Below are 26,663 nucleotides of genomic sequence, written 5' to 3' on the forward strand. Positions count from 1 at the left end.
GTACCTACCCAAGAGGAACCGCAGTGATTCAAGAAACCATCTCATCACAAGCTTCTCAAGGACAATTAGGGATGGACAATAAATGCTTGCCTTGCCAGTGATGTCCATATCCTATAAATGAATTAAAAAATATATCTACACAATACAGATAAACAGACTACATGCATGTTTGTTTATGTCACAAATATTCCACAAAGTTCACATGCATACACGCTGTGAATAAGGAAATTACATGCCTGTCATTGATATCTATTATTCATGTTTTATTTAATAATCAAAATGCAACTAGAGTACTAAAATCCACATTCCCAATTAGCCACACGTAGTGGCTAACATACTGGGTAAAGTTGATGTAGAGGCAGGATAATTGTGCTTTTAAAGTTTTCAGCCAATGATGGACAATGAGCAGGAACTGGGGCTATACTCAAATAATAAAAGTTGGACAATTTGTCCTATTCTTTAGAAAAAAAGTTTGTCCTGCATGTTTGGATACTTTTAAATGGAACACACGCAACAGCAGTTAAAAGAAGTCAGGACAGTATGGCTTGTAGCCTTCAAATGATACTATCACCAAGACACATGCCCTCCTCTGCCTGCTGTAGTCATTTCGCCACCCTTGACTGTCTCAACCAGACACAAACAGTATCGTGCACAATAAAACATATGCTCTCACCTTTCTCTCCTCCTCACAGGCTGCTGAGAAGTACCAGGTTCTGTGTTTCTTATTAATGTGAATGATTTTGAATGGAAACACATTGCTTGAAGTTGTTTCCTCAGTTGACCTCATAACCCTGAGAAAAAAAGAGAGAGAGAAATAAACATTACAATAATGTCATTCAGGATGCTGTAACTTGCTTCAGACTTCCGAGTGGATCACAATGCTAGATCAGTGCGTTAAGTAATACCATACTTGAAGACTTTTAATCCAATTCCAGGTGGATAAAAAGAACTAACATTTACAAAATGCCTTTCACAACCTCAGGGTGTACCAAAGTGTTTTACAGCCAATAAAATACTTTTGAAGTGTAGTAATATTTTTATTTTATTCTTTCATGCGATGTGGAGATTGCTGACAAAGCTATTATTTGTTGCCCATCCTTAATTGCTCCTGAACTCAGTGGCTTGCTAGGCCAATGCAGATGGCAGTTAAGAGTCAACCATATTGCTGTGGGTCTGGAGTCAAATGTAGGCCAGAACAGGTAACATGGCAGATTTCCTTCCCTTTAGGACATTAGTGAATCAGATGGGTTTTTGCGACAATCGATGAGACTAGCTTTATATTCAAGACTTATTAACTGAAATCCTATTCCACCAGCTGCCATGGTGGAATTTGAACCCATGTGCCCAGAGCATTAGCCTGAGTCTCTGGATTACTTGTCTAGTGCCTGAATAAGACACTAGTTAGGTCTCATCTGGAACACTACATCCGGTTCTGGGTGCCATTCTTAAGGAAGGATGTGAAAGCATTGGAGAGAGTACAGAGGAGTTTCACAAGAATGATTTCAGGGATGAAGGACTGTAGTTTTGAGGATAGATTGGAGAGGTTGGGACTGTTTTCCTTGGAGCAAAGAAGGCTGAGAAGAGACTTGATAGAGGTAGTCAAGATCCTGAGGGGTAGGGACAGGTTGAATAGTGATAAACCGTTCCCACTCAAGGGAACATCAAGAACCAGAAGGCACAGATTCAAAATAATCGGCAAAAGGAGGAAAAGAGATGTGAGGAAAAACATTTTCACCCAGAGGATGGTTGGAGTCTGGAATGAACTTCCTGAAAGGGTGGTGGAGGAAGTTTCGATTGAGGTATTCAAAAAGGAATTGGATGACAATGTGAAAAGAAAGAATGTGCAAGGTTACGGGGATAAGGCAGGGAGTGGAGCTAGGTAGAATACTCTTTCAGAGAGCTGGTGCAGGCTCAAAGGGCCAATTGGTCCATCTGCAACTGTAAGGATTCTGTGATTCTTTATTTTTTAAATTCATTCATGGGATGTGGGCTTCGCTGGCTGGGCCAGCATTTACTGCCCACTTGAGAAGATGGTGGTGAGCTGCCTTCTTGAACCGCTGCAGTCCACGTAGTGTAGATACACCCACAGTGCTGTTAGGAAGGGAGATCCAGAATTTGACCCAGCAACAGTGAAGGAACAGCGATGTATTTCCAAGTCAGGATGTTGACTGACTTGAAGGGGAACGTCCAGCTGGAGGTGTTCTCATCTATTTGCTGGCCTTGTCCTTCCAGATGGTAGTGGGCGTGGGTTTGGAAGGTGCTTTCGAAGGAACTGTGGTGAATTCCTGCAGTGCATCTTGTAAATGGTACACACTGCTGCTACTGTGCATCGGTGGTGGAGGGAGTGAATGTTTGTGGTGTGGTGCCAATCAAGCGGGCTGCTTTTTCCTAGATGGTGTCAAGCTTCTTGAGTGTTGTGGGAGCTGCACTCATCCAGGCAAGTGGGGAGTCCCCACACTCCTTCATACTCCTGAATTGTTCCTTGTAGATGGTGGACAGGCTTTGGGGAGTCAGGAGGTGAGTTACACATCGCACAATTCCTTGCCTCTGACGTGCTCTTGTAGCCACAGTATTTATATGGCTAGTCCAGCTCAGTTTCTGATCAATGGTAACCCCCAGGATGTTGATTCCAGGAGAGGGATTCAGTGATGGTAATGCCATTGAACATCAAGTGGTGATGGTTGGATTCTCTCTTGTTGGAGATGGTCATTGCGTGACACTTGTGTGGCGTGGATGTTACTTGCCACTTGTCAGCCCAAGCTTGGATATTGTCCAGGTCTTGCTGCATTTGGACATGGACTGCTTCAGTATCTGAGGACTTGCAAATGGTGCTGAACATTGTGCAATCATCAGCGAACATCCCCACTTCTGACCTTATGATGGAAGGAAGGTCATTGATGAAGATGCTGAAGATGGTTGGGCCGAGGACACTACCCTGAGGAACTCCTGCGGTGATGTCCTGGAGCTGAGATGACTGACCTCCAACAGCCACAACCATCTTTCTTTGTGCTAGGTATGACTCTAACCAGTGGAGCGTTTTCCCCCCCGATTCCCATTGACTCCAGTTTTGCTTGGGCTCCTTGATACCACACTCTGTCAAGGAGAAATTTCAGAGTATTCAGAATAAGTACATTCCTACTATAAAGAAAAATTCTAAGGGGAGGACCCACCATCCGTGTTCAACTAAAGATGCTAAGGAAAGCATCAAACGTAAGGAAAAAGCATACAACTCCACAAAGATGAGTGGCAGGACAGACGATTGGACAGAATATAAAGAACGGCAGAGAATAACTAAAAGGTTAATCAGGAGAAAGAAACTTGAGTATGAGAGGAAGCTAGCTAGAAATGTAAAAACGGGTAGCAAGAGTTTCTACAGGTATTTAAAAAGGAAAAGAGTAAGTAAAGTGAGTGTTGGTCCTCTAGAAAGTGACAGTGGGGAGTTAAGAGTAGATAATAAGGAAATGGCAGAAGAAATAAACAAATCTTTTGCTTCTGTGTTCACTATAGAGGATACAAAAAACGTTACAGCAATAGCTGCAAATCAGGAAGTGAATGGGAGAAAGGAACTTGGTGAAATTGAAATCACTAGGGAAAAGGTACTGAGCAAGTTAATGGAGCTGCAGGCTGGCAAGTCCCCGGGTCCCGATGGACCACATATTACGGCATTAAAAGGCTAGTGAAGTAGTCGATGTGCTGGTGTTAATTTTCCAAAACAAAAACAAAAATACCTGGAAAAACAGGTTGACAGCATCTGCGGAGAGGAATACAAGTTAACGTTTCAAGTCATTCAGATTCTAGAAAGGTTCCATCAGATTGGAAATTAGCAAATATAATCCCTCTATTCAAGAAGGGAGGGAGGCAGAAACTAGGAAACCAAAAGCCAGTTAGCTTGAGATGTACCGTGGAGAAGCTATTGGAATCAATCATTAAGGAGGTTATAGCTGGGCATTTAGAAGAGCTCAAGGCAATAGGGAAGAGTCAGCATGGTTCTGTGAAAGGAAAATCATGTTTAGCCAATTTATTGGAGTTCTTTGCAGTGGATAAAGAGGAGCCTGTGAACGTACTGTACATGCATTTCCAAAAGGCATTTGATAATGTGCCACATCAAAGATTATTACGGTGTAGGGGGTAACATATTAGCATGAATAGAAGATTGGCTGGCTAGCAGAAAGCAGAGTGTGCACATAAATAGGTGTTTTTCTGATTGGCAGGATGTGACGAGTGGAGTGCCACAGGAGTCTGTACTGGGGCCTCAATCTTTTATGATTTACCTCAATGACTTAGATGAAAGGAGTGAAGACATGGTAGCTAAATTTGCAGATGACACAAAGATAGATAGGAAAGTATGTTGTGAAGAGGACGTGAGGAGGTTGCAGATGGCTATAGATAGGTTGAGTGAATGGGCAAAGATCTAGCAAATGGAGTTTAATGTGGGAAAATGTGATGTTGTTCACTTTGGCAGGAAGAACAATAAAGCAGAGTACTACTTAAGTGGAGAACGGCTGCATAATTCTGAGGTGTAGAAGGATCTAGGTGTTCTAGTACGAGTCACAAAAAAGTTAGTATGCTAATTACAGCAAGTAATTAAGAAGGCTAATGGAATGCTATCCTTTATTATGAGAGGGATTGAACATAAAAGTAAGGATGTTATACTTTAGTTATACAGGGCATTGGTGATACCACACCTCGAATACTAAGTACAGTTTTGGTCTCCTTATTTAAGGAAGCATAGAAATGCATTGGAGGCGCTTTACAAGATTGATACCTGGAATGAGTGTATTCTCTTAAGAGGAAAGGTTGGACAGACTGGGCTTGTTTCCACTGGAATTTAGAAGAGCGAGGGGTGATTTGATTGAAGTATACAAGATCCTGAAAGGCCTGGACAAGGGGAGCATACAAGCTCAACATGTTCCCTCTAGGGTGATAGGAAGGAGTAACAAGCCCAGAGAATCATGGATGACCAGAGATTTTCAGGATACAGTGAGGAGGAAAAGATAGGCTTTTAGCAGGTACAAGGAGAGCAAACCAGTGGAGGCATTAGTGGGATACAAAAAGTGCAGGGTGGAGCTTAAGAAAGCAATTAGGAGAGCAAAGAGGGGATATGAGAAAGCTCTGACTGGTAAAAGTAGGGAAAATCCCAAGATATTCTACAAGTATATCAATGAGAAGAGGATAACCAGGGAAAAGGTAGGGCCCATTAGGGACCAAGGGGACAATCTATGGGTGGAACCAGAGGACATCGGTAGAGTGTTGAACAAATACTTAACATCCATCTTCACCCAAGAGAATGAGGATGAAGGTATGGAACTCGGGGAGAGGCACTGCGAGGTTCTTGAGCAAATTGATATAGGGAGTGACAAGGTATTGGAGGTGTTGACAGGCTTAAAAGTGGACAAACCTCCAGGTCTGGATGATTTGTGTCCCAGACTACAGAGGGAGGCAAGGGAGGAGATCGCAGGGGTTCTGACCCAAATTTTAAATTCCTCTCTGGCCACGGGGGAGGTGCCAAAGGACTGGAGAACATCTAATGTGGTTCCGCTATTTAAGAAGTGTTGTAGAGATAAGCCAGGGAACTACAGACCAGTGAAGCTCACGTCAGTGGTAGGGAAACTATTGGAGAAATTTCTGAAGAAGAGAATCTATCTCCACTTGGAGAGTCATGGTTTGATTAGGGATAGTCAGCGTGGCTTTGTCAGAGGGAGGTTATGCCTAACAAATCTGACTGAATTTTTTGAGGAGGTGACCAGGTGTATAGATGAGGGTAGTGCAGTTGATGTTGTTTATATGGATTTCAGCAAAGCCTTTGACCAAGGTCCCACATGGGAGACTTATAAAGAAAGCAATTGCACATGGGATACAGGGTAATTTGATAAGGTGGATTCAAAATTGGCTTAGTTGTAGGAGACAGAGGGTGATGACAGAAGGCCGCCTTAGCGACTGGAAGCCAGTGTCCAGTGACATACCACAAGGATCTGTGCTGGGTCCACTATTATTTGTCATTTATATAAACGACATAGATGACTATGTGGTGGGTAGGATTAGTAAGTTTGCAGATGCCACAAAGATTGGCCTGCTAGTTAACAGTGAGGTTGAGTGTCTTGGGCTACAGGAAGATATAGAAATCAAATGGGCAGATAAGTGGCAGATGGAATTTAACCCTGAAAAGTGTGAAGTAATACACTTTGGAAGGAGTAATTTGATGAGGAAGTATTCAAATGAATGGCATGGCACTAGGAAATTCTGAGGAACAAAGGGACCTTGGCGTGTGTGTCCATAGATCTCTGAAGGCGGAGGGGCACGTTAGTGGGGTGTTATGGGACACTTGCCTTTATCAATCGAGGCATAGATGACAAAAGTAGGGAGGTCATGTTGGAGTTGTATAGAACCTTGGTGAGGCCAGAGCTGGAGTACTGTGTGCAGTTCTGGTCATCACATTCTAGGAAGGATGTGATTGCATTGGAGAGGGTGCAAAGGAGATTCACCAGGATGTTGCCTGGGATGAAACATTTAAGATATAAAGAGAGGTTGGATAGACTTGGGTTGTTCTTGTTGGAGCAGAGAAGACTGAGAGGCGACCTGATCAAGTTGTACAAGATTATGAGGGGCATGGACAGGGTGGATAGGGAACAGCTGCTCCTCTTAGTTGAAAGGTCAGTCATGAAGTGACACAAGTTCAAGGTGAGGGGCAGGAAGTTTAGGGGGAATGTGAGGAAAAGCTTTTTTACCTAGAGGGTGCTGACGGTCTGGAATGCGCTGCCGGGTAGGGTGGGAGAGGTGGGTTGCCTCACGTCCTTTAAAAAGTACCTGGGTGAGCACTTGGCATGTCATAACATTCAAGGCTATGGGCCAAGTGCTGGTAAATGGGATTAGGTAGGTAGGTCAGGTGTTTCTGACGTTCGGTGCAGACTCAATGGGCCAAAGGGCCTCTTCTGCACTATGTGATTCTGTGACAAGGTAGACATGGAAAAGATGTTTCCTCTTGCGGGTGAGTCCAGAACTAGGGGGCACTGTTTTAAAATTAGGGGATGCCCTTTTAGGACAGACTAGGAGAATTTTTTTCTCTCAGAGGGTTATGCGACTTTGGAATTCCCTGCCTCGGAAGGTGGTGGAGGCGGGGTCATTGAATATTTTTAAGGCAGTGGTTGGTAGATTCCTGTTAGGCAAGGGAGTCAAAGGTTATTGGGGTTAGATGGGAACGTGGAAATTGAAACACAAGAAGATCAGATGGATCAGATTGGATGGCGGAGCAGGCTCAAAGGTCTACTCTTGTGCCTATTTCTTATGTCTTTATGTTCTTAAAAGTACTTCACTGGCGTAAAGAGCTTGGGATATCCTGAGGCCATGCAACATGCTTTATAAATACAAGTTCAGTCTTTCTTTACAGACCTAATTGGAGTGACCCTGAGCAGTATTTCCATGATAGTATTGTCCTTATGTTAATTAGAACAGGCTCCTGGGGCTTAATGGCCTTCTCTGGTTCCCACGTAATTGCCACGTTTGTCCTTTTCCATGTATTACATTCAGGATCAGTGATAGAGCTTGATAGCTTTACTCAATCGAACACTGCTCATAAAGTTGCAACTCACAGGCGTTCTACATGACCTTTGCGGAGTTGGTATGTATAAGCCCCAGAAATGTATGTAGTCACCATATTTAGATTTTGCATCTGAATCTCTACCAGAATTGTGGTCTGTCTGACGATCTCATGCAATGCAGGAGTTGTCCTCTAAATAGGCGCAGTTGTAGATGGCCAGAGGAAGTTGAATGCTGAAAGTATGTGTATGCCTTGAAATTTGCTGGGAAGATTTTATTTTTGTTGTATAGAACTACAGAGAACTTTAAGACACAGAAACCGGCCATTTGGTCCAATATGCTGGCATTTCTGCTCCACATATCACCTAATCTCATCAGCATATCCTCTATTCCTTTCTCCCTCGTGCTTATCTAGCTTTCCCTTAAATGCGTCTATGCTATTTGCCTTAACCACACCTTGTGATAGCGAGTTCTCATCATCCTCTGGATAGAGGAGTTTCTTCTCAATTCCTTATTGGATTTATTGGTGACAATCTTTTATTTATGGCCCATGGATCTGATCTCCCTCACATGGAGACATCTTCTCTATGCTCAACCTAACAAACCCTCTCATAATCTTAAACACCCCTATTTGGTTCCTCTTCAGTCTTCTCTGTTCTAACCATCTTCAGCTGCTTCATCAATGAACTTCCTTCTATCATATCCCCCACTATCAACATCCTGGGAGTTACCATTGACCAGAAGCTGAACTTGACTAGCCATATTAATACTATGGCTACAAGAGCAGGTCAGAGGCTAGGAATCCTGCGGTGAGTAACTCGCCTCCTGATTCCTCAAAGCCTGTCCATCATCTGCAAGGCACAGGTCAGAGGCTCCAACAACACTCAAGAAGGTTGACACCATCCAGGAAAAAGCAGCCCACTTGATTGGCACCACATCCACAAACATTCACTCCCTCTATCACCAACGAACAGTGGCAGCAGTGTGTACCATCTACAAGATGCACTGCAGGAACTCACCAAGGCTCCTTCGAAACCCACAACAATTACCATCTAGAAGGACAAGGGCAGCAGGCACATGGGAACACCACCACCTGGATGTTCCCCTCCAAGCCACTCACCATTCTGACTTGGAAATATATTGCCGTTCCTTCACTGTTGCTGGGTCAAAATCCTGGAACTCCCTCCCTAACAGCACTGTGGGTGTACCTACACCATATGGACTGCAGCAGTTCAAGAAGGCAGCTCACCACCACCTTCTCAAGGGCAATTAGGCATCGGCAATAAATGCTGGCCTAGCCAGCAATGCCCATATCCTGTGAAAGAATGAAAAAAGGAAATGAAGAAAGGAACCTCAGCCTGTTCAACCTTTTCTGATAGGTATAACCTCTCAGCCTGGTATCATTCCAAATAAGTCTTTTTGGCGCCTTCTCCAGTGTCTCTCTATCCTTTTTACAATGTAAAGACCATAACTGCGTACTGCACTCCAAGTGTGACCCAACCAAAGTTGATGCTAATGTTTATGCTCCACATGGGCTTTCTCCCTTCCTAATTCATCTAACCGTATCAGCATGCCTTTCTATTCCTTTCCCCCTCAAGTGTATCTAGCTTTCCCTTTAATGCATGTATTATTTACCTCAACTACTTGTAGTAGCAAGTTCCATGTTCTCACTACTCTCTGGATAAAGAGCTGTGTTGCTGCATTTGTCTTCGTGGATTTGCATGGGTTTGCAATCTGCAGACTGGGCTGCCTTAGTTTCACAAATAGGTCATGAATTGAAAACTGGCACTTCAGAGAATGTTTCATGTATGTGTGGTTATGAACCCGTGACTATTCAAGGGCAAGTACAGTGTCCACTTAAACAGAAACAGGATGTGAACATTAGTGCAAAGCATCACTGCAAAGTTTGAACATAGCACCTGCGACATTTCAACCTCTGCATTCAGGGCTGCATGGCTTGACAGAGCATCAAGACTGACCCTGCGATTTGTGTGGTTTCTTGCCTCTGACACTGTTCAAGATCAAATGTCAATTGCAGTTGAGCAGGTCCCTGTACAGGCTATATGTTACTAACATCCTGACCCCACACAGTTTTAATTTAACCCAAGTGTTTAACATTTCCAGACGATTCCGCTAGGGGTAAATTTTTTTATAATCCATTCTTGGAATATGGGAGTTTCTAATTATTCTTGAGAAAGTGGTGGTGAGCCATTTACCTGAGAACTGCATGCTTTGCTAAGCCAATTTCAGAGACATGCCCATTGCTTTGTTCTGAAGTTGCACATAGGTAAGAATGATAGATATTCTCTAAAGGATATTAGTAAATGAGGTGGGTTTTTACAATAGTTCATTTTTATAGGGCAACCTTTCTTGATACTAGCCTTCTATTCCAGATTTATTTAACTGCAGCCTTGGTGGGAGTTGAACGCGTAGACCCAGACCTCTGGATTACTAGTTCAGTAACATAACCACTATGATATTGCTTCTGATGGGAGCTGGTGAACACACTAGTTCTTTTCCCCCTCACATTAAAAAGTACTTTTTTCTAATTATCAATTGTCTTCCCTTTTTATCTTCCTTCCAAACTTCTGTCTAAATCACTTTATAGCCTGCCACAGTCTTAAGGAGTTTAAAGAGTTGAATGTAATTTCTGGTGAGCATGAGTCAACTGCATAAAACAGACCTAAAGTCAATACTTAATGGCTATTAAATTGGCATTATCACTCAAGGTAACTGTTGTATGACTGCTGTGTGAAATGGACAAACATCATATTGGCCTTGTAAGGGGATGTCCTTCTAGGGTTGGATCTCAGTTGTATGGTTGGGACAGGGTAAGAGGAGGGTTAATGCTGCATGTGCTGTGCTGACGGGGAAATTCTTGATGCTGAAATGGTCTGTATGTAATACATGCCTATAGTGTAAAAGCAACAACTTGTACTTACATAGCTACTTAAATGTAGTTAAACATACCACAGTGCTTCACAGGAGCTTTATCAAACAAAATTTGACATCAAGCCAGATAAAGGGATATTAAGCCAGATGATAAAATGCTTGATCAAAGAGGGTAGGTTTTAAGGAGTGTCTTAAAGAAAGAAAGTGAAAGAGAGAGACGGGAGAGGTTAGGGAGGAAATTCTACAGCCTAGGATCTACGCAGCACCATTGGCGGCTGTGCCTTCAGCTCCAGTTAAAACCAAGGTGCTGAAGGCACCAGAATTGGAGGAGCAAAAGCATATACTCATGTGCAACATTTTGCATAACACAGTATATCTGTAGAATAGTTTTAACACACTAACTACACCACAGTCAGCCTTGTGATCTAATAATTGTTAGATTTATGAGCAGCTTCACGCTATCCTTTGTCAATGTTCCCACTCAAATATAAGAAACTATTGATAAGATACTACATCAATGAATGCAGGGCTGAACTATATCTATAAATCATCAAGTCAGATTTTATGCAAAATCAAGCGGCGCCATCTTCAACTCTGGCCATTGGATAGGGCTGTTAACATCAGTGGGATGTATTGCTGGGGACCTCATGACCTCCCACCCCAACCATAAACCCCCTCCCCTGCCCAATCAAGCACTGCTCCCTCCACCACCCTCTCCCCCATCTCATCTGCAAGATAATTGTAATGGAACAACTGAAAGTGTTCCAAGAAAATGAAATTAATGCTGGAATATATTTCTCTCCCAGGTTTTGCTTGCAGTAAAGTCCAGGGAATTACCTCGAATCCCTGGAGATTGTTGAACAGGCTTGGTGTGTTGGTAACCCAGAAAGTCAGCTTAGAAAAAATCAAATGCTATTGGAGGGCTGATTTTTTTTACAATTCAGGCTCAAGGTCTGGACATGGCTGGCAAAGTCAGCATTTATTATCCATCCCTAATTGTCCTGACCACTGTGTGGCTTGCTCAGCCACTTCAGGGAGCACTAATGAGTCACCACATTTAATGTGGGCACTGGAGCCATATAGCAACAGTGACTATGCGATGTGTAACTCACCTCCTGACTCCCCAAAGCCTGTCCACCATCTACAAGGCATAATTCAGGAGTATGAAGGAGTGTGGGGTCTCCCCACCTGCCTGGATGAGTGCAGCTCCCACAACACTCAAGAAGCTTGACACTGTCCAGGAAAAAGCAGCCCGATTGATTGGCACCACACCCAAAAACATTCACTCCCTCCACCACTGATGCACAGTAGCAGCAGTGTGTACCATCTACAAGATGCAATGCAGGAATTCACCAAGGCTCCTTCGACAACACCTTCCAAACCCATGCCCACTACCATCTAGGAGGACGAGGGCAGCAAAAAGATGGGGACACCACCTCCAAGGTTTCCCTCCAAGTCACTCACCATCCTGACTTGGAAATATATCGCCATTCCTTCAATGTCACTGGGTCAAAATTCTGGAACTCCCTTCCTAACAGCACTGTGGGTGTACCTACACCTCATGGACTGCAGTGGTTCAAGAAGGCAGCTCACCACCGCCTTCTCAAGGGGATGGGCAATAACTCCTGGCCTAGCCAGTGAAGCCCATGTCCCATGAATGAATAAAAAAAAAACAATGTCTGCCACTGCTTCTCTATTGAGCTATCCTCTAACCTTGTTCACTTCAGCAGTCTCAGCTTTCATCCCCACATAAGTTGCCCTTTACTTCAGTGCTGTCATGTAGGAGAACATTTTTTATATTCTTTCATGGGATGTGGGCATCACTGGCAAGGCCAGCATTAGTTGCCCATCCCTAATTGCCCTGGAACTGTGGGCAGTTAAGAGTCAACCACATTGCTGTGAGCCTGCAGTCACAGGTAGGCCAGGCCAGGTAAGGATGTCAGGTTTCCTTCCCTGAACCCATGTGCCCTGAGCATTAAGATATAAGCAAAATACTGCAGATGCTGGAAATCTGAAATAAAAACAGAAAATGCTGGGGAAACTCAGCAGGTCTGATAGCATCTGTGGAGTTCTGGTCACCACAATATAGGAAGGATGTGATCGCACTGGAGGAGGTGCAGAGGAGATTTACCAGGATGTTGCCTGGGATTAAACATTTAAGTTATGAAGAGAGGTTGGATAGACTTGATTGTTTTTGTTGGAGCAGAGAAAACTGAGGGGCCACCTGATCGAGGCGTACAAGACTATGAGGGGCGTGGGCAGGGTGGATAGGGAGCAGCTGTTCCCCTTAGTTGAAGGGTCAGTCACGAGGGGACACAAGTGCAAAGTGAGGGGCAGGAGGTTTAGTGGGGTATGTGAGGAAAAACTTTTTTACCCAGAGGGTGGTGACGGTCTGGAATGCGCTGCCTGGGAGGGTGGTGGAGGCGGGTTGCCTCACATCCTCTAAAAAGTACCTGGATGAGCACTTGACACGTCATAACATTCATAACATTCAAGGCTGTGGGCCAAGTGATGGTAAATGGGATCAGGTAGGCAGGTCAGGTGTTTCTCACGTGTCGGTGCAGACTCGATGGGCTCAAGGGCCTCTTCTGCACTGTGAGATTCTGTGATTCTGTGAGAGAGAAACAGAGTTAACGTTTCGAGTCCACATGACCATCTGAAGAAGGGTCATACGGACTCAAAACATTAACACTGTTTCTCTCTCCACTGATGCTGCTAGACCTGCTGAGTTTTTCCAGCATTTTCTGTTTTTATTGCCCTGAGCATTAGCCTGGCCTTTGGATTGCTGGTCTTGTGACATTACAACCCCACCACCATCTCCCCAATATAATATTGCTGTGGGTCTGGAGAAGATTTATAATGAAGAGCTGGTTGGGATGGGTGTGGGGGCAATGGATTTGGATCCCTTGAAATTCAGCCGCTTCGAATCTAGCCTCTTAAAAGTACAAAAACAACTTACTGACCAGTAGGTAAGCTAAAAAGCGCCTTTCTCTGTCACAATGCAAGTGTCTCTCAGACAGCTAGTCAGCATTAATTAGCGTTAGGGAAAAGACCATCAGCTGAGGAGCTCTCCAAAGGCTTGACTACTTTGTAAAATTTCTCTGGCCCAGTGACAATTGGAGTAGACTTTATAAAGGAACTATGCCTCCCTGTTAGTCTGTTCTTAAAGAGTACAAGATAGCACAGTGAGACAGTTGTCCTTAAATAAATAAAGACCAGCTTCCCACCAATGGCTCAGCTACTTCAACTGGCAAATATCTGAACCCTATAGCCTAGGTTTTGTCCCCCAGTTAGCTTGTTTGAGTCAAGGTGTCAGTAGCAGCATGGCAACCCAATCAACCTGCTCCTGATCACTATCCAGCTAAAACTGATTGAGAGTTGAGAAGAGATATGATGACTCTCATGGTGAAATTGCTTGCCAGTTATATAGGGAAGAATTTTTGACTTTAAGCTTCAGGGAGGAAACTGGACACAATTTTACATGGTTATGAAACCCTGCAGACTCCATGTTCCAAAATTCCAATATGAGCTTCCAACATCCATGCTCACATGTGATGACTGGCAACTTGTGCATTGCATAAGGCTGCCTAGTGCCCATGATACCGGATACCCCTTGCACAAGTCTACGCTTTCAGGAAAGTGGAACAGTGGTGGGGAGGTGGAGAGATGGAACAGAGAAAGAAGCTGGTGTAGGTGATGTCACTGTACATACAATGGAAGGCTTGAAATTCTCAGAGTACAGTACTACAGACATAGTGAGCTAAGACTACAGGATCCCAGTGTTGGAGTTCTAGCGTAACATACCAAGGGGGTACAAGAGCTGGCAGATGGGAGGCTTCAGCTGTTGAGCGGGGGGGGGGTGGTAGCTTTAGTTCTTGGTATTAGTCACTGTAGCAGGAAGCTAAATTAGTAGCATAATTTACTCTTGCACATTCATTGATTTGACTATTCAAGATATAGAAACATAATGCTCAACACAAGCACCAATACTGAATGGAAACATCCTATACAAGATCCTGCTGACCAGAGAGTCAGAAATGGGTATTATAATTAGCAAATGAATTTCAGCACAGATAAATATGAGGTGTTACATTTTAATGACAAAAATAAGGAGACCATACAATGTTTGGAAAGTAAGAATCGAAATGGGGTAAAGGAACAAAATGTTCTGAAAGTACAAATATACAAAATTACTGAAACTTGCAACACAGTTCAATAAAGTCATATCACAAGCAAACCAAGCAGTAGGATTTATTTCTAGAGGGTTAGGTTTGAAAAACAGAGATGTATGTTATGCTGAATTTGTATTGAGCCCTGGTTAGACCACACTTGGAGTACTGTGTATAGTTCTGGTCACTATATTTTGAGAAGGAAGTAGATGCACAGGTGATGGTGCAAAAAAAGGTTTCTAAGAATGATACCAGAACTGTGAGGTTATACATATTGGCAAAGGATCAACAAGCTAGTCTCTTCTCTAGAAAAGAGAAAGCTGAAAGCTTACCTAATAGATGCTTCTTAAATTACGAAAGGTTTTGATAGAGGAGACACATCTGAGTGTTTCCACTTGTAGGGAAGACCAAAACTAGAGATCATCAATATAAGATAGTAACTAAGAAATCAAATAGGGAATTTGGAAGAAACTTCTTTACCAGGAGAGTGGCGAGAATGTGGATCTCGCTACCACAGACCGTAATTTAGTTGAATAGCATTAATTAATTTAAGCAGAAGCTAGATAAGTATACAAGGGGAGAAGGGTTGGAACCTCCAGTGGTGTTGTAATATGAGATTTTAGGGTCACGAACTCTGAGGCAGCAATGAAAATTTAGGGGGTATGAGAGGTGGCAGACGGGAGGCTTCAGCTGTTGAGCAGGGTGTTGCTTTAGTTCTTGGTGCTTGGTAGCAGGAAGCTAAACTAGCTAGTGATTCATCAGAAGGCCTATAAAAGAGACAGGCTTTTCAAACTGCACAATCAGTAAGGGCCGCGTGAGGAGATAGGTGATTACGCTTGATGAGATAGAGACTACGTGAGTAACGAATTAAGTTCACATGGGAATTCGGTGCTCAAGGGAAAGAGGTGTAGTATACATAGGAATTATTCTAGGTTAATTCAGGAAGTAATTAAATTAAGCTAACTAAACAAAATAAGAGAGCCCATAAAGCAGCAGGAGTTCTGAGAAAGAGCCTATAAAACAGCAGACAGAGAGAGAGAGCCAGGAGTTTACAGATAAAATCTATAAGTGACATCACAGGAGTCCTGTAAGTTGATTGATTGGTAAAAATAGGCCTTTCCAGACTTGGCTCAGAGGAGATGATTGATGAGTGACAGATGTTATTATATTATACCATACTGTAGTAAACACTTTATATAAGGTTTAAGGTATGTCAGTGTACGTTGGAATGTGCACCCTGCAGGATGTGGCAAAGTGCCCTCAATGACTACATCTGCAGGTAATGTCACCAGCAGCAGAAACTTGAGCCTCAGGTTGCGGAACTCAAGTGGCGGCTAGAGTCACTGTGGTGCATCCGAAAGGCTAAGGATATCACATTTAGAGAGGTGGCCACACCGCAGCTAAGAAGTACACAGGCACAGAGGGAATGGGTGACCGCCAGAGTATCTAAGAGAAACAGGCAGGTAGTGCAGGAATCCCGTGAGGCTATCTCGCTCTGTAACCGTTTTTCCATTTTGGATACTGGTGAGCAAGATGGTTCCTCAGAGGACTGTAGCAAAAGCCAAGTTTGTGGCACTACAGGTGGCTCAGCTGCACAAGAGATGTGTAGGAAGAGTGGAAATACTATACTGGTAAGGGATTCCTTAGTTAAGGGAGCAGACAGGCATTTCTGCAGCTGTAGATGTGACTTGAGGATGGTTTGTTGCCTTCCCGGTGCCAGGGTCAAGGATATCACAGAGCAGCTGCAGGGCATTCTTTTGTGGGGAGGGTGAACAGCCAATGGGACCAATGACATAGGTAGGACAAAGGATGGGGTGTTGAGAGAAGATTCTAGAGAATTAGGAAGAGAATTAAAAAGCAGGACCTCAAGAGCAGTAATCTTAGAATTATTCCCATGTGCTAGTGAATGTAATAGGAAAGTTGAGCAGCTCAACACCTAGCTGGAGAAATGGAGTAGGAGGGAGAGCTTTAGATTTCTGAGGCATTGGGATCGGTTCTGGGGCAGGTGGGACCTGGACAAGAAGGACAGGTTACACTTTAAGAGGATGAGGCTAATTTCCTTGCAGGGAGGTTTAGTCATGTTGTTGAGGAGGGTTTCAACTAGATTGGCAGGAGGATGGGAGCCTGAGGGGAAATTCAGAGTGCAAAGGAGAAAAACTGGCAGGGGGAAGTAGTGAAGTATCAACAGATAAAGAAGATATCTCAGACAGTAATATCAAGGGAGATAGAATACTTGTTTGATAGAGTTTGATAGAATTAGAGTACGCAATACTAAGTCATTAGATGGGGTCAGAATAATGGGGAAAGTAAAAGAAAAACCTAAATCAGGGTTAATGTGCATGTATGTGAACACATGGAGTGTGGTTAATAAGATTGGTGAACTGCAGACACAGGTTGACAAATGGAATTATGATATTATTGTGATAACAGAAATCTGGCTTGAAGGAAGGCAGGACTGGGCATTAGATATTCCTGGGTACAAGGAGTATAGGAAGGACAGGGAAGGAAGAAAAGAGGCGGGGGGTGGGGTGGGGGAGTGGCAATATTGATTAAAGATGGCATTACAGTACTGGAGAGAGAATATGTTCCAGAGGGGTCAAGGACGGAATCTCTCTGGCTAGAGATAAGGAACAAAAAAGATGTAATAACATTGATTGGTGTAGTATATAGACCACCAACTTGTGGAATGGATGTGGAGAAACAAATTTGCAAAGAAATTACGGAGTGGTGCAAGAAGTATACAGTAATCATAATGAGGCACTTCAAAGATCCAACTATAGGCTGGGATAGGAATAGTATAAAGGGACAATAGGGAAGAGAGTTCCTGGAATGTGTTCAAGGTAATTTTCTGCAGCAGTAAGTTTGCAGTCCAATGACAGGACATGCAGCTTCGGACCTGGTTCTGGGGAATGGGTTGGCCCAAGTAAATCAAATGTCAGTGGGAGAGACTCCAGGGGACAGAGACCATTGTGGTTTAGGTTAATCATGGAAAAGAACATGGAATAATCCAGAGTAGGTTTAATTAATTGGGGGAAAACCAACTTCGATGGGATCAGAATGCATCTGAGTTGAGTGAGTTGGAATCAAATATTGGTAGAAAAGGAAGTGGCTGAGCAATGGGCTACCTTCAAAGAAAACATATCGCAGGCAATGTCAAGGTATACTCCCTTAAAGGGGAAAGGTAGGACAAATAAATTCAGAGTGCCCTGGATGACGAGAGAGATAAAGGTAAAGATGAAAAGGAAGAAGTGCATGTATGACAGGTAGAAAATACAATGGAGAATCAGGCTGAATATAGAAGGGCCAGAGAGGAAATGAAGAAACTAATAAGAAAAGCAAGGAGAGAGGATGAAAAGAGGCTGGCAGTGAACATAAAAGGGAATCCCAAGGTCTTCTATAAGGATGTAAATAATAAAAGAGTGGTAAGAGTAGAGCCGATTAGGGATAGAAAAGGGGACTTGCATGTGGAGGCTGGAGAAATGGCGGAGGTGTTGAATGAGTACTTTGCATCTGTCTTTACAAAGGAAGAACTTGCTACCTAGGCCAAGGTGAGAGAGGACTGGTATACAATCGAGAGGAAGGAGGTATTGGAAAGGCTATCTTTTCTTAAAACAGATAAGGCTGTTAGGGAGCTTGAGGAGTTTACAGGACCAGAGGAGATGCATCCAAGGATACTGAGGGAAGTGAGAGTGAAAACTGCAGAAGCATAAGTGATAATTTTCCAGTCGTCTTGAGACACAGGGGAGGTGCCAGAGGACTGGGGAATTGTGAAAGTTACACCTTTGTTCAAAAAGGGATGCAAGGATAAAGCTGGCAACTACAGATCAGTCAGTTTGACCACAGTGGTAGGAAAACCTCTGGAAACTATAGTGTGGGATAAAATCAATAGTGACTTAGATAAATGCAGGATAATTAAGGAAAGCCAGCATGGATTCATTAAGGGAAAATCATGTTTGACTAACTTGCTGAAGTGTTTTGAGGAGTTTACAGAGAAGATTGATAAGGGAAATTCGGTTGATGTGCTGCATGTGGATATTCAAAAGGCATTTTATACAGTGCCACACAACATACCTATGAGCAAAAATTCTAGGTCATGGAATGAAAGGGAAAGTAGGCACTTGGATTAGAAATTGGCTTAGTGACAGGAAACAGAGAGGATAAATGGTTGTTTTTCAGATTGGAGGAAGGTTAGTAGTGGAGTTCCCCAGGGGTCAGTGTTGGGACCCTTGCTCTCCCTGATATATATTAATGACCTTGACTGTGATGTGCAGGGAACGATTTCAAAATTTGCAGATGATATGAAGATTGAAAATGTTGTCAGCTGTGATGAGGATAGTCTTGAACTTTAAAAGGGCATAGAGATGTTGGTGGATTGGGCAGAAAAGTGGCAGATGAAGTTCAATGCAGAGAATTATGAGGTGATTCATTTTGGCAGGAAAAATATGGTGAGACAGTTTAAAATAAAGGGAGAGCCTCTAAAGGAGGTGCAGGAACAGAGGGACCTTGGTGTGTACCTACATAGGTTATTGAAGATGGCAGGGCATGTTGAGAGAGCAGTTAATAAAGCATATAGTATCTTAGGCTTTATTAATAAGGGCATTGAGTACAAGAGTAAGGAGATCATGTTGAACTTGAATAAGACACTAGGTTAGGCCTCATCTCGAGTACTGGGCGCCATACTTGAGGAAGGATGTGAAGGCTTTGGAGAGAGTACAGAGAATATTCACAAGAATGATTCCAGGGATTAAGAACTGTAGCTATGAGGATAGATTGAGGAGGTTTGGACTCTTTTCCCTGGAGATAGGAAGGCTGAGAGGAGACATGATAGAGGTATTCAAGATCCTGAGGGGTATGGACAGGGTAAATAGTGAGAAATTGTTGCCATTCAATAGAACATCAAGAATTAGAGGGCACAGATTCAAAACAATTGGCAAAAGGAGTAAATGTAATGTGAGGAAAAAATTTTTCACCAAGACGGTGGTTGGTGTCTGGAACAAGCTTCCTGGAAGGATGGTGGAGGCAGGTTTGATTGAGCTCTTCAAAAGGGAATTGGGCTGCTACTTGAAAAGAAAGAATGTGCAAGGCTATGGGGATAAGGCACAGGAGTGGGACTAGGTGGAATGCTCTTTCAGAGAGCTAGTGCAGATTTGATGGGCCAAATGCCCGCCTTCTGCACTGTAAAGATACTGTGATACATTCTTTTGGGGTAGGGTGAACAGCCAAAGATTGTGGTCTACATTGGAATCAATGATATAGGCAAGAAAAGGGATGAGGTCCTGAAAGCAGATTGTAAGGAGTTAGGAAGGGAATTAAAAGTCAGGACCTCAAGGGCAGTAACCAGTGCCACGTGCTGGTGGGTATAAGAACAGGAAGATTGCACAGTTCAACATGTGGCTGGAGAAGTGGACTTGGAGGGAGGATTTTAGATTCCTGAGGCAATGGGACCAGTTCTGGGTCAGGTGGGACCTGTACAAGAAGGACGAGTTACACCTTAAAAGGACTGGGACTATAGTCCTCACAGGGAGGTTTGTGAGTGCTATCAGCGATGGTTTAAAATAGATTGGCACGGGGATCGGAACCTGAGGGGAAATTCAGAGTGGAGAAGAGTGGAACTGGCAATGGGAAGTATTGAAGTATTAACTGATAAGGAGGGTATATCAGAGAGTAGTATCAAGGTAGATAGAATACTTGGAGAGTTTGATAGAGTTAGAGTAGATAATAGGAAGTCATCATTTTTTTTTATTCGTTCATGGGATGTGGGCATCACTGGCTAAGCCAGCATTTATTGCCCATCCCTAATTGCCCTTGTTCAGAGGGCATTAAAGAGTCAGTCACATTGCTGTGGGTCTGGAGTCACATGCAGGTCAGAGCAGGTAAGGACATTCCCTAAAGGACATTAGTGAACCAGATGGGTTTTTACGACAATCAACAATGATTTCTTGGTCATCATCAGACTTTTAATTCCAGATTTTCATTGAAATCAAATTTCACCATCTGCCATGGTGGGGTTCAAACCCCAGAGCATTACTCTGGGTCTCTGGAATACCTCCTGCCCTCTTCATTGAACCAGTGGTGATCCTCTGGCTTGGTGGTAATGGTAGAGTGGGGGATATGCCCAGCCATGAAGTTACAGATTGTGGCTGAGTACAATTCTGCTACTGATGATGGCCCACAGCACCTCATGGATTCCCAGTCTTGAGTTGCTAGATCTATTTGAAATATTTCCCATTTAGCACAGTAGTAGTGCCACACAACACAATGGGGTGTATCCTCAATGTGAAGATGGGACTTCATCTCCACAAGGAGTGTGTAGTGGTCATTCTCCAACCGATACAGTCATGGACAGATATATCTGTGGAAGGCAAGTCAGGGAGGATGAGGTCAAGTATGTTCTTCCCTCTTGTTGGTTCCCTCACCAACTGCCGCAGACCCAGTCTAGCAGTTATGTCCTTAAGGACAAGGCCAGCTCGGTCTGCGGTGGTGCTACCAAGCCACTCTTGATGATGGACATTGAAATCCCCCCACCCAGAGGACATTCTGTACCCTTGCCACCTTCAGTGCTTCCTCCAAGTGGTGTTCAACATGGAGGAGTACTGATTCATCAGCTGAGGGAGGGACAGTACATGGTAATCTGCAGGTTTCTTATGAGACTTCGTGGGGGCTGGAGTCAATGTTGAGGACTCTCAGGAAAGTTCCTTCCTGACTGTATACCACTGTGCCGACACCTCTGCTGTGTCTGTCCTGCTGGTGGATAGGGACATATCCAGGGATGATTCCTTGAGTATAACTATGTCAGACTGTTGCTTGATTAGTCTGTGAGAAAGCTCTCCCAATTTTGGCACAAGCCCCCAGATGTTAGTGAGGAGGACTTTGCAGGGCTGAGTTTGCCATTGTTGTTTCCGGTGCCTCAGTCAATGCCAGTTGATCTGTATCATTTCATTCCTTTTTATTGGCTTGATAAAGCTGAGTGGGTTGTTAGGCCATTTCAGAGGTATTTAAGAGTCAACCACTGTGGATCGGAGTCACATGACAGAGACTGCCTTCCCTAAAGGACATCAGTGAACCAGATGGGTTTTTACAACAATCAACAATGGTTTCATGGTCATCATTAGACTTTTAATTCCAGATTTTTATTAGAATCAAATTCCACCATCTGCCATGGTGGGATCGAACCCGGGTCCCCAGAGCATTACCCTGGGTCTCTGGATTACCCATCCAGTGACCATACGACTACCCCATCGCCTCCCATCCCTGATTCCAACTGTAGCTTTGAGGATAGATTGGAGGGGTTGAGACTGTTTTCCTCAGAGTAAAGAAGGCTGGGAGGAGACTGTATAGATGTGGTCAAGATCCTGAGGGATATGGACAGGGTAAATAGTGAGAAACTGTCCCCACTCAAGAGAGCATCAAGAACTAGAGGGCATAGATTCAAAATAATTGACAAAAGGAATAAAGTGATGTGAAGAAAACTTTTTTCACTCAAAGGGTAGTTGGAGTCTGGAACGAACTTCCAGGGAGGATGGTGGAGGCAGGTTCGATCGAGGTATTCAATAGGGAATTGGATGGCTTCTGAAAAGAAAGAATGTGCAAGGTAATGGGGATAAGGCAGGGGAGTGGGACTAGGTAGAAAGCTCTTTCAGAGAGCCAGTGCGGATTCAATGGGCTGAATGGCCTCTTCCTGCACTGTAAAGATTCTGTCATTCTGTGATTGCCCAGGGGTGTGGGGGAAATATAAGTTGAGCTTGGGGGAGTTGAAGAAAAGGCATGCAACAGTATCCTGAATTATAAAGTAATAGGACTCTGGTTATGACTGTAATAGGAATCTCATTAATAATGTACTATTATTAATATGACTAATTATGTCCTTTAGGACTCGGCCAGCGCGGTCTGTGGTGGTGTTACTGAACCACTCTTGGTGATGGACATTGAATTACCCCCACCCAGAGTACATTCTGTGCCCTGGCCACTCTCAGTGCTTCCTCCAAGTGGTGTTCAACTTGGAGGAGCACTGATTCATCAGCTGAGAGTGGGGGGAGCAGTACATGGTAATCTGCAGGTTTCCTTGCTCATGTTTGTTATGAGACTTCGTGGGGGCCGGCGTCAATGTTGAGGACTCCCAGGGCAACTCCTTCCTGACTGTATACCACTATGCTAACACCTCTGCTGGTGGAACAGGACATAGCCATACTTACAGAATAATCCCTGGGTATGTCAGGCTGTTGCTTGACTAGTCTGTGAGACAGCTCTCCCAATTTTGGCACAAGCCTCTGTACTAATGTACCTGGTTATTAATTAGGACTCTGATTAAAGTAATAGGATTCACATTATTGATGCAATGGGTAATTAACTGATGAAAAAGTGTAGAATTTCTGACAGCTCCGAGGCCCCTTTAAATCCTTACAATTTTTTTTGGTGGGCATGGGCGTGACCTAATGGACTGCTCTCTGAGGCCCAATTGCTTCATACTTCCTCTTTTCTGCAATTTTCCTTTGCACTTTTTAGTTGTTGTTTCTTTCGGCCACTTGGAGGCACCACATCGATTGTAGAAAGCCTATTCCTTCAATAATCAGAATCCTATTGCAACGATAATGAAGATCCTATTACATCAATGCTCAGAGTTCTATTTCATTAATAATCAGAGTCCTATTACTTTAAGATTCAGGATACCAATACAGTAATAATCAGGATACTATTACATTAATAGTCTGGTGCCTGTTGCATCAACAATCGTACTATATTGCATAATAATTAGGATACTATGACATTAATTACATGGTTCCAATGCTTTAATAATCAGCTGCTTATTGCTTCAATATTCAGGAAATTGTTGAATCAATAATCAGGATGCTAATAGATTTACAATGAAAGTCCAAATACATTAATAATACTACACTTTTTCATCAATCAATGACCTATTACATAAATAATGTGAATCCTATTACTTTAATCAGTGTCCTATGACATTAATAACCAGGATCCTAGTACATTCATAATAAGAGTCCTTTTACTTTATAATTCAGGATACTGTTACATGCCTTTTCATCAACTCCCTCAACTCAATTCTTGTTCCCCCTACAGCCCCAGACAAGAACTAAAGCCTCCCCCAGTTAAATAGTTGAAGCCTCCCACATGCCTGGTCTCATACCCTCAAATTTTCACTTTTGGATCACACAAAGTCTGAGGTACTAAAATTAGAGAAAAAAATTAGGAAGCACTGGAATTGAGAGTTATGCTGGTAGAGGTAGATGAGAAAGTACAAGAGGAAGCTCATGTGAAATATAAATTATATGGACTGACTGGGCTGGATGGCTTTTGTCTGTGCTTTATATACTAATTCATTTTAAGATATGTGAACAGACAGGCATCAATAATAGCTCTCAATGTACTGTAGAAACTGCTTCTGTTGTCAAGTTGTGCCGAAGACTCCGATAACCTAATGGGTTTCTCTCAAGGTTTACATGAATCTTTTAAATGGTTTATAATGGAATATTATTTGGAATTGTCACTCACTCATCACTTCCCTGCCGACTGCATAATGTATAAACAGAGCAGGAGAAGGTAGAACGTCAGGTCAGATGGGATGTGTGCTGGCGCATTTGCAGGTGCTTGAATGCGCACACACACATCTGCACTTGTTCGTGTATACATCCGTGTGACCCAATCCAGTTGAATTTATTGATGCCCACTGACAAGGGCCACATTACAATTCAAGTCTCATGCCTGAATTCAGATCCCACTCCAATCACTTCAGCACAAAATTCAGGCTGACACTTCATTGCAGTACCAAGTGAGTACTGCACTATCAGGTGCTATCTTTTTGATGAGACATTACACCAACGTCTCATTTGCCCTTTCAGGGGAGCATAATAGATCCTATGGCCACAAGAACAAGGGAGGCGTCTCCCGATCTACTGACCAATATGTATCTGTCATCCATCATCTAAAATAGAGGATCTGGTCATTTAATTCATAGCTGTTTGTGGGAGCTTATTATGTGCAAATTGGCTGCCATCTTTCCTACATTACAATAGTGACTACACTTCAAAAATACTTAACTAGAGTTAAAAGGTTTTGAGACAATCTGAAAGGTATTGTATAAGTCTAAACTCTCTTTCTTTTAATACAAAAACAACTAATTCTTAATACCAGAGAGCTCTCCTGGGTCTATATCTTGGCAACAGTCGCCAATTTTGGGAGCAGAAAGTTGCAGAGGGGTGGGGAGAAGGGGAAAGCAGAAATTATTTTCTTAAGTTCTTAAACTGAACCATCCTGACCTCTACAAAAAGAACCCTGCAGCTTGAATGAACAAAGTGGCACACTGAGATGAATATGATCTGTACCTTCTGTGTCTATGAGGTGTCAAAGGGAAGCCACAGTCTTGCTTCTCTAGAACAGGCTATCTTTAGAACCAGCATTTCCTTTTTACTACAGTGGGAGCAGCATCACTGAGCAGCCGCTAATAGCGGAGGCTTTCAGAAGTGTCTGTGATATTTTGTTAATTTTGAAGCAGCAAAGCCAGTTCATCTCAGGGCATCAAAATTCCACTTGGGCCCAAACTCTACTTTACATCCAGCCACACCACTTGTCCAAAGCCACCTATCTATAGGACTTAATGTGCAAGACATGTGTCACATTGCCTCTAAGTTACACTGCCCAACATGAATGAACTCTGTACATGCATGTTGATACACACAACTAGTCAAGGCTGCCAAACCATGTAATATTTATAGAGTGGCAGAAGCAAGATCTTTCTCAATATTGTTTTTTTTAAATGTGTAACTTTAACCCTCCCTGCCCTGCAGAAACCAGGCAATTGGACAGCCTACTACCTCCAACCATACCATCCCTCTACAGTTGGTCACCCACGACATCCATTCTGGCAGTGTCTCACCTTCCCACAGCCAATTGGAATGTGAACATATTTTTAATTACCTGATTTGATGATTCTTGACTCTGCCAAACAGCCTTTTGATCCCATCTCCAAAATTTTAAAGACAAAATTCTATCAGTTCACCATCTATCATCCCAATATAACGAGAATGGGGTTGTTGACTAATTACAACAATCAATCTCCAGCTATTAGGTGCAGAAAATCCCCAGTGCTGGAGTGCTTTGGGAGCCATAGGTTCTAAGTCTGTTCTTCCCAAGTTATTTCCAGGTCCCTTCCCAATGCCACAAAATCTCGCGAGCATCCACATGTCCATATTCATTCTCGAACCAAATTCACAAGTTCTCAATGCACAATCCCCACAGAAGCTGTTTTATTGAGTTGCCTCACTCCACATCACAAATCACCAGGATAGCAGTAGTATTGACATGATAAAATACGCATCAATCAGCAGAAATGGACGCACTGGCCCCACCACCCGCCCACCTAGACCACAGTGGGGAAGTTCTGATACAGGTACTGTAGTTGCTGGGTACTGACCTGTTATAACCATTCAAGGAGAAAGCTCCCTGTGGATTGGCCGCAGTGCTGGATTTGAAGTAGTAAATGCAGCCCTTGTGAATGATAACAAATCGGAGTGGCCCTGAAATCATAAATAAAATCAGTTTTAGACAGGAAAGACAACTTTGGGGTGAAGTAAGGAAGCTAGGCGGCCTAGTGAATGGAGAAGACAAAAATCAATTTAGAAATCAGAGTAGGAATCAACAATAAACATTAATCCATCTACATATTTATTATGCATGGCGTGAAAGAGTGGTGGAGCAGATTCAAGAATAACTTTCAAAAGGGAATTAAATAAATATCTGAAAAGGAAAAACGTGCAGGACTGTGTGGAAAAATTAGTGGAGTATTTAATTATTTAGTGTGTTCATTGTCACAGAGCCAAGCAATGGCCTTGTCAGTAGCTAGATGGAGTTCTTTCAGCCCATGTTCAAGTTCAGTCAGCAAACACTTCTTGACAATGTAAGTCATTGTTTGGACGGCACCACAACTGCAGCCTGGATGGTCTTAGTGACCCCACTAGTGTTGGGTGGCTGCACAGAGGCCTTGGCCAGTCTGGAAACGGGTTCAAAGTGCCCACTGATCTGTGGGAGATCAAAGCCAGGTAGACGGGCAGTGGA

The 26,663-nt window shown here is 43.3% G+C and overlaps 1 protein-coding gene across 4 annotated transcripts in view; it reads right to left on the reverse strand.

Annotated features, from left to right (window-relative positions):
- Positions 1-26,663, reverse strand: part of LOC121277321 (SH3 domain-binding protein 2-like) — a 131,369-nt gene that overhangs the window by 44,224 nt on the left and 60,482 nt on the right. For all 4 annotated transcript variants that reach the window (XM_041186645.1, XM_041186641.1, XM_041186642.1 and 1 more), the window contains 2 exons: positions 26,023-26,125; positions 674-791 (listed from right to left, as the gene is read on the reverse strand). In XM_041186645.1, coding sequence (XP_041042579.1) covers positions 674-791; positions 26,023-26,125 — 221 coding nt within the window. The remainder of the gene's footprint in view (positions 1-673; positions 792-26,022; positions 26,126-26,663) is intronic.

Source organism: Carcharodon carcharias, chromosome 4 (assembly GCF_017639515.1).
Source record: "Carcharodon carcharias isolate sCarCar2 chromosome 4, sCarCar2.pri, whole genome shotgun sequence".
Classification (NCBI taxonomy): Eukaryota; Metazoa; Chordata; class Chondrichthyes; order Lamniformes; family Lamnidae; genus Carcharodon; species Carcharodon carcharias.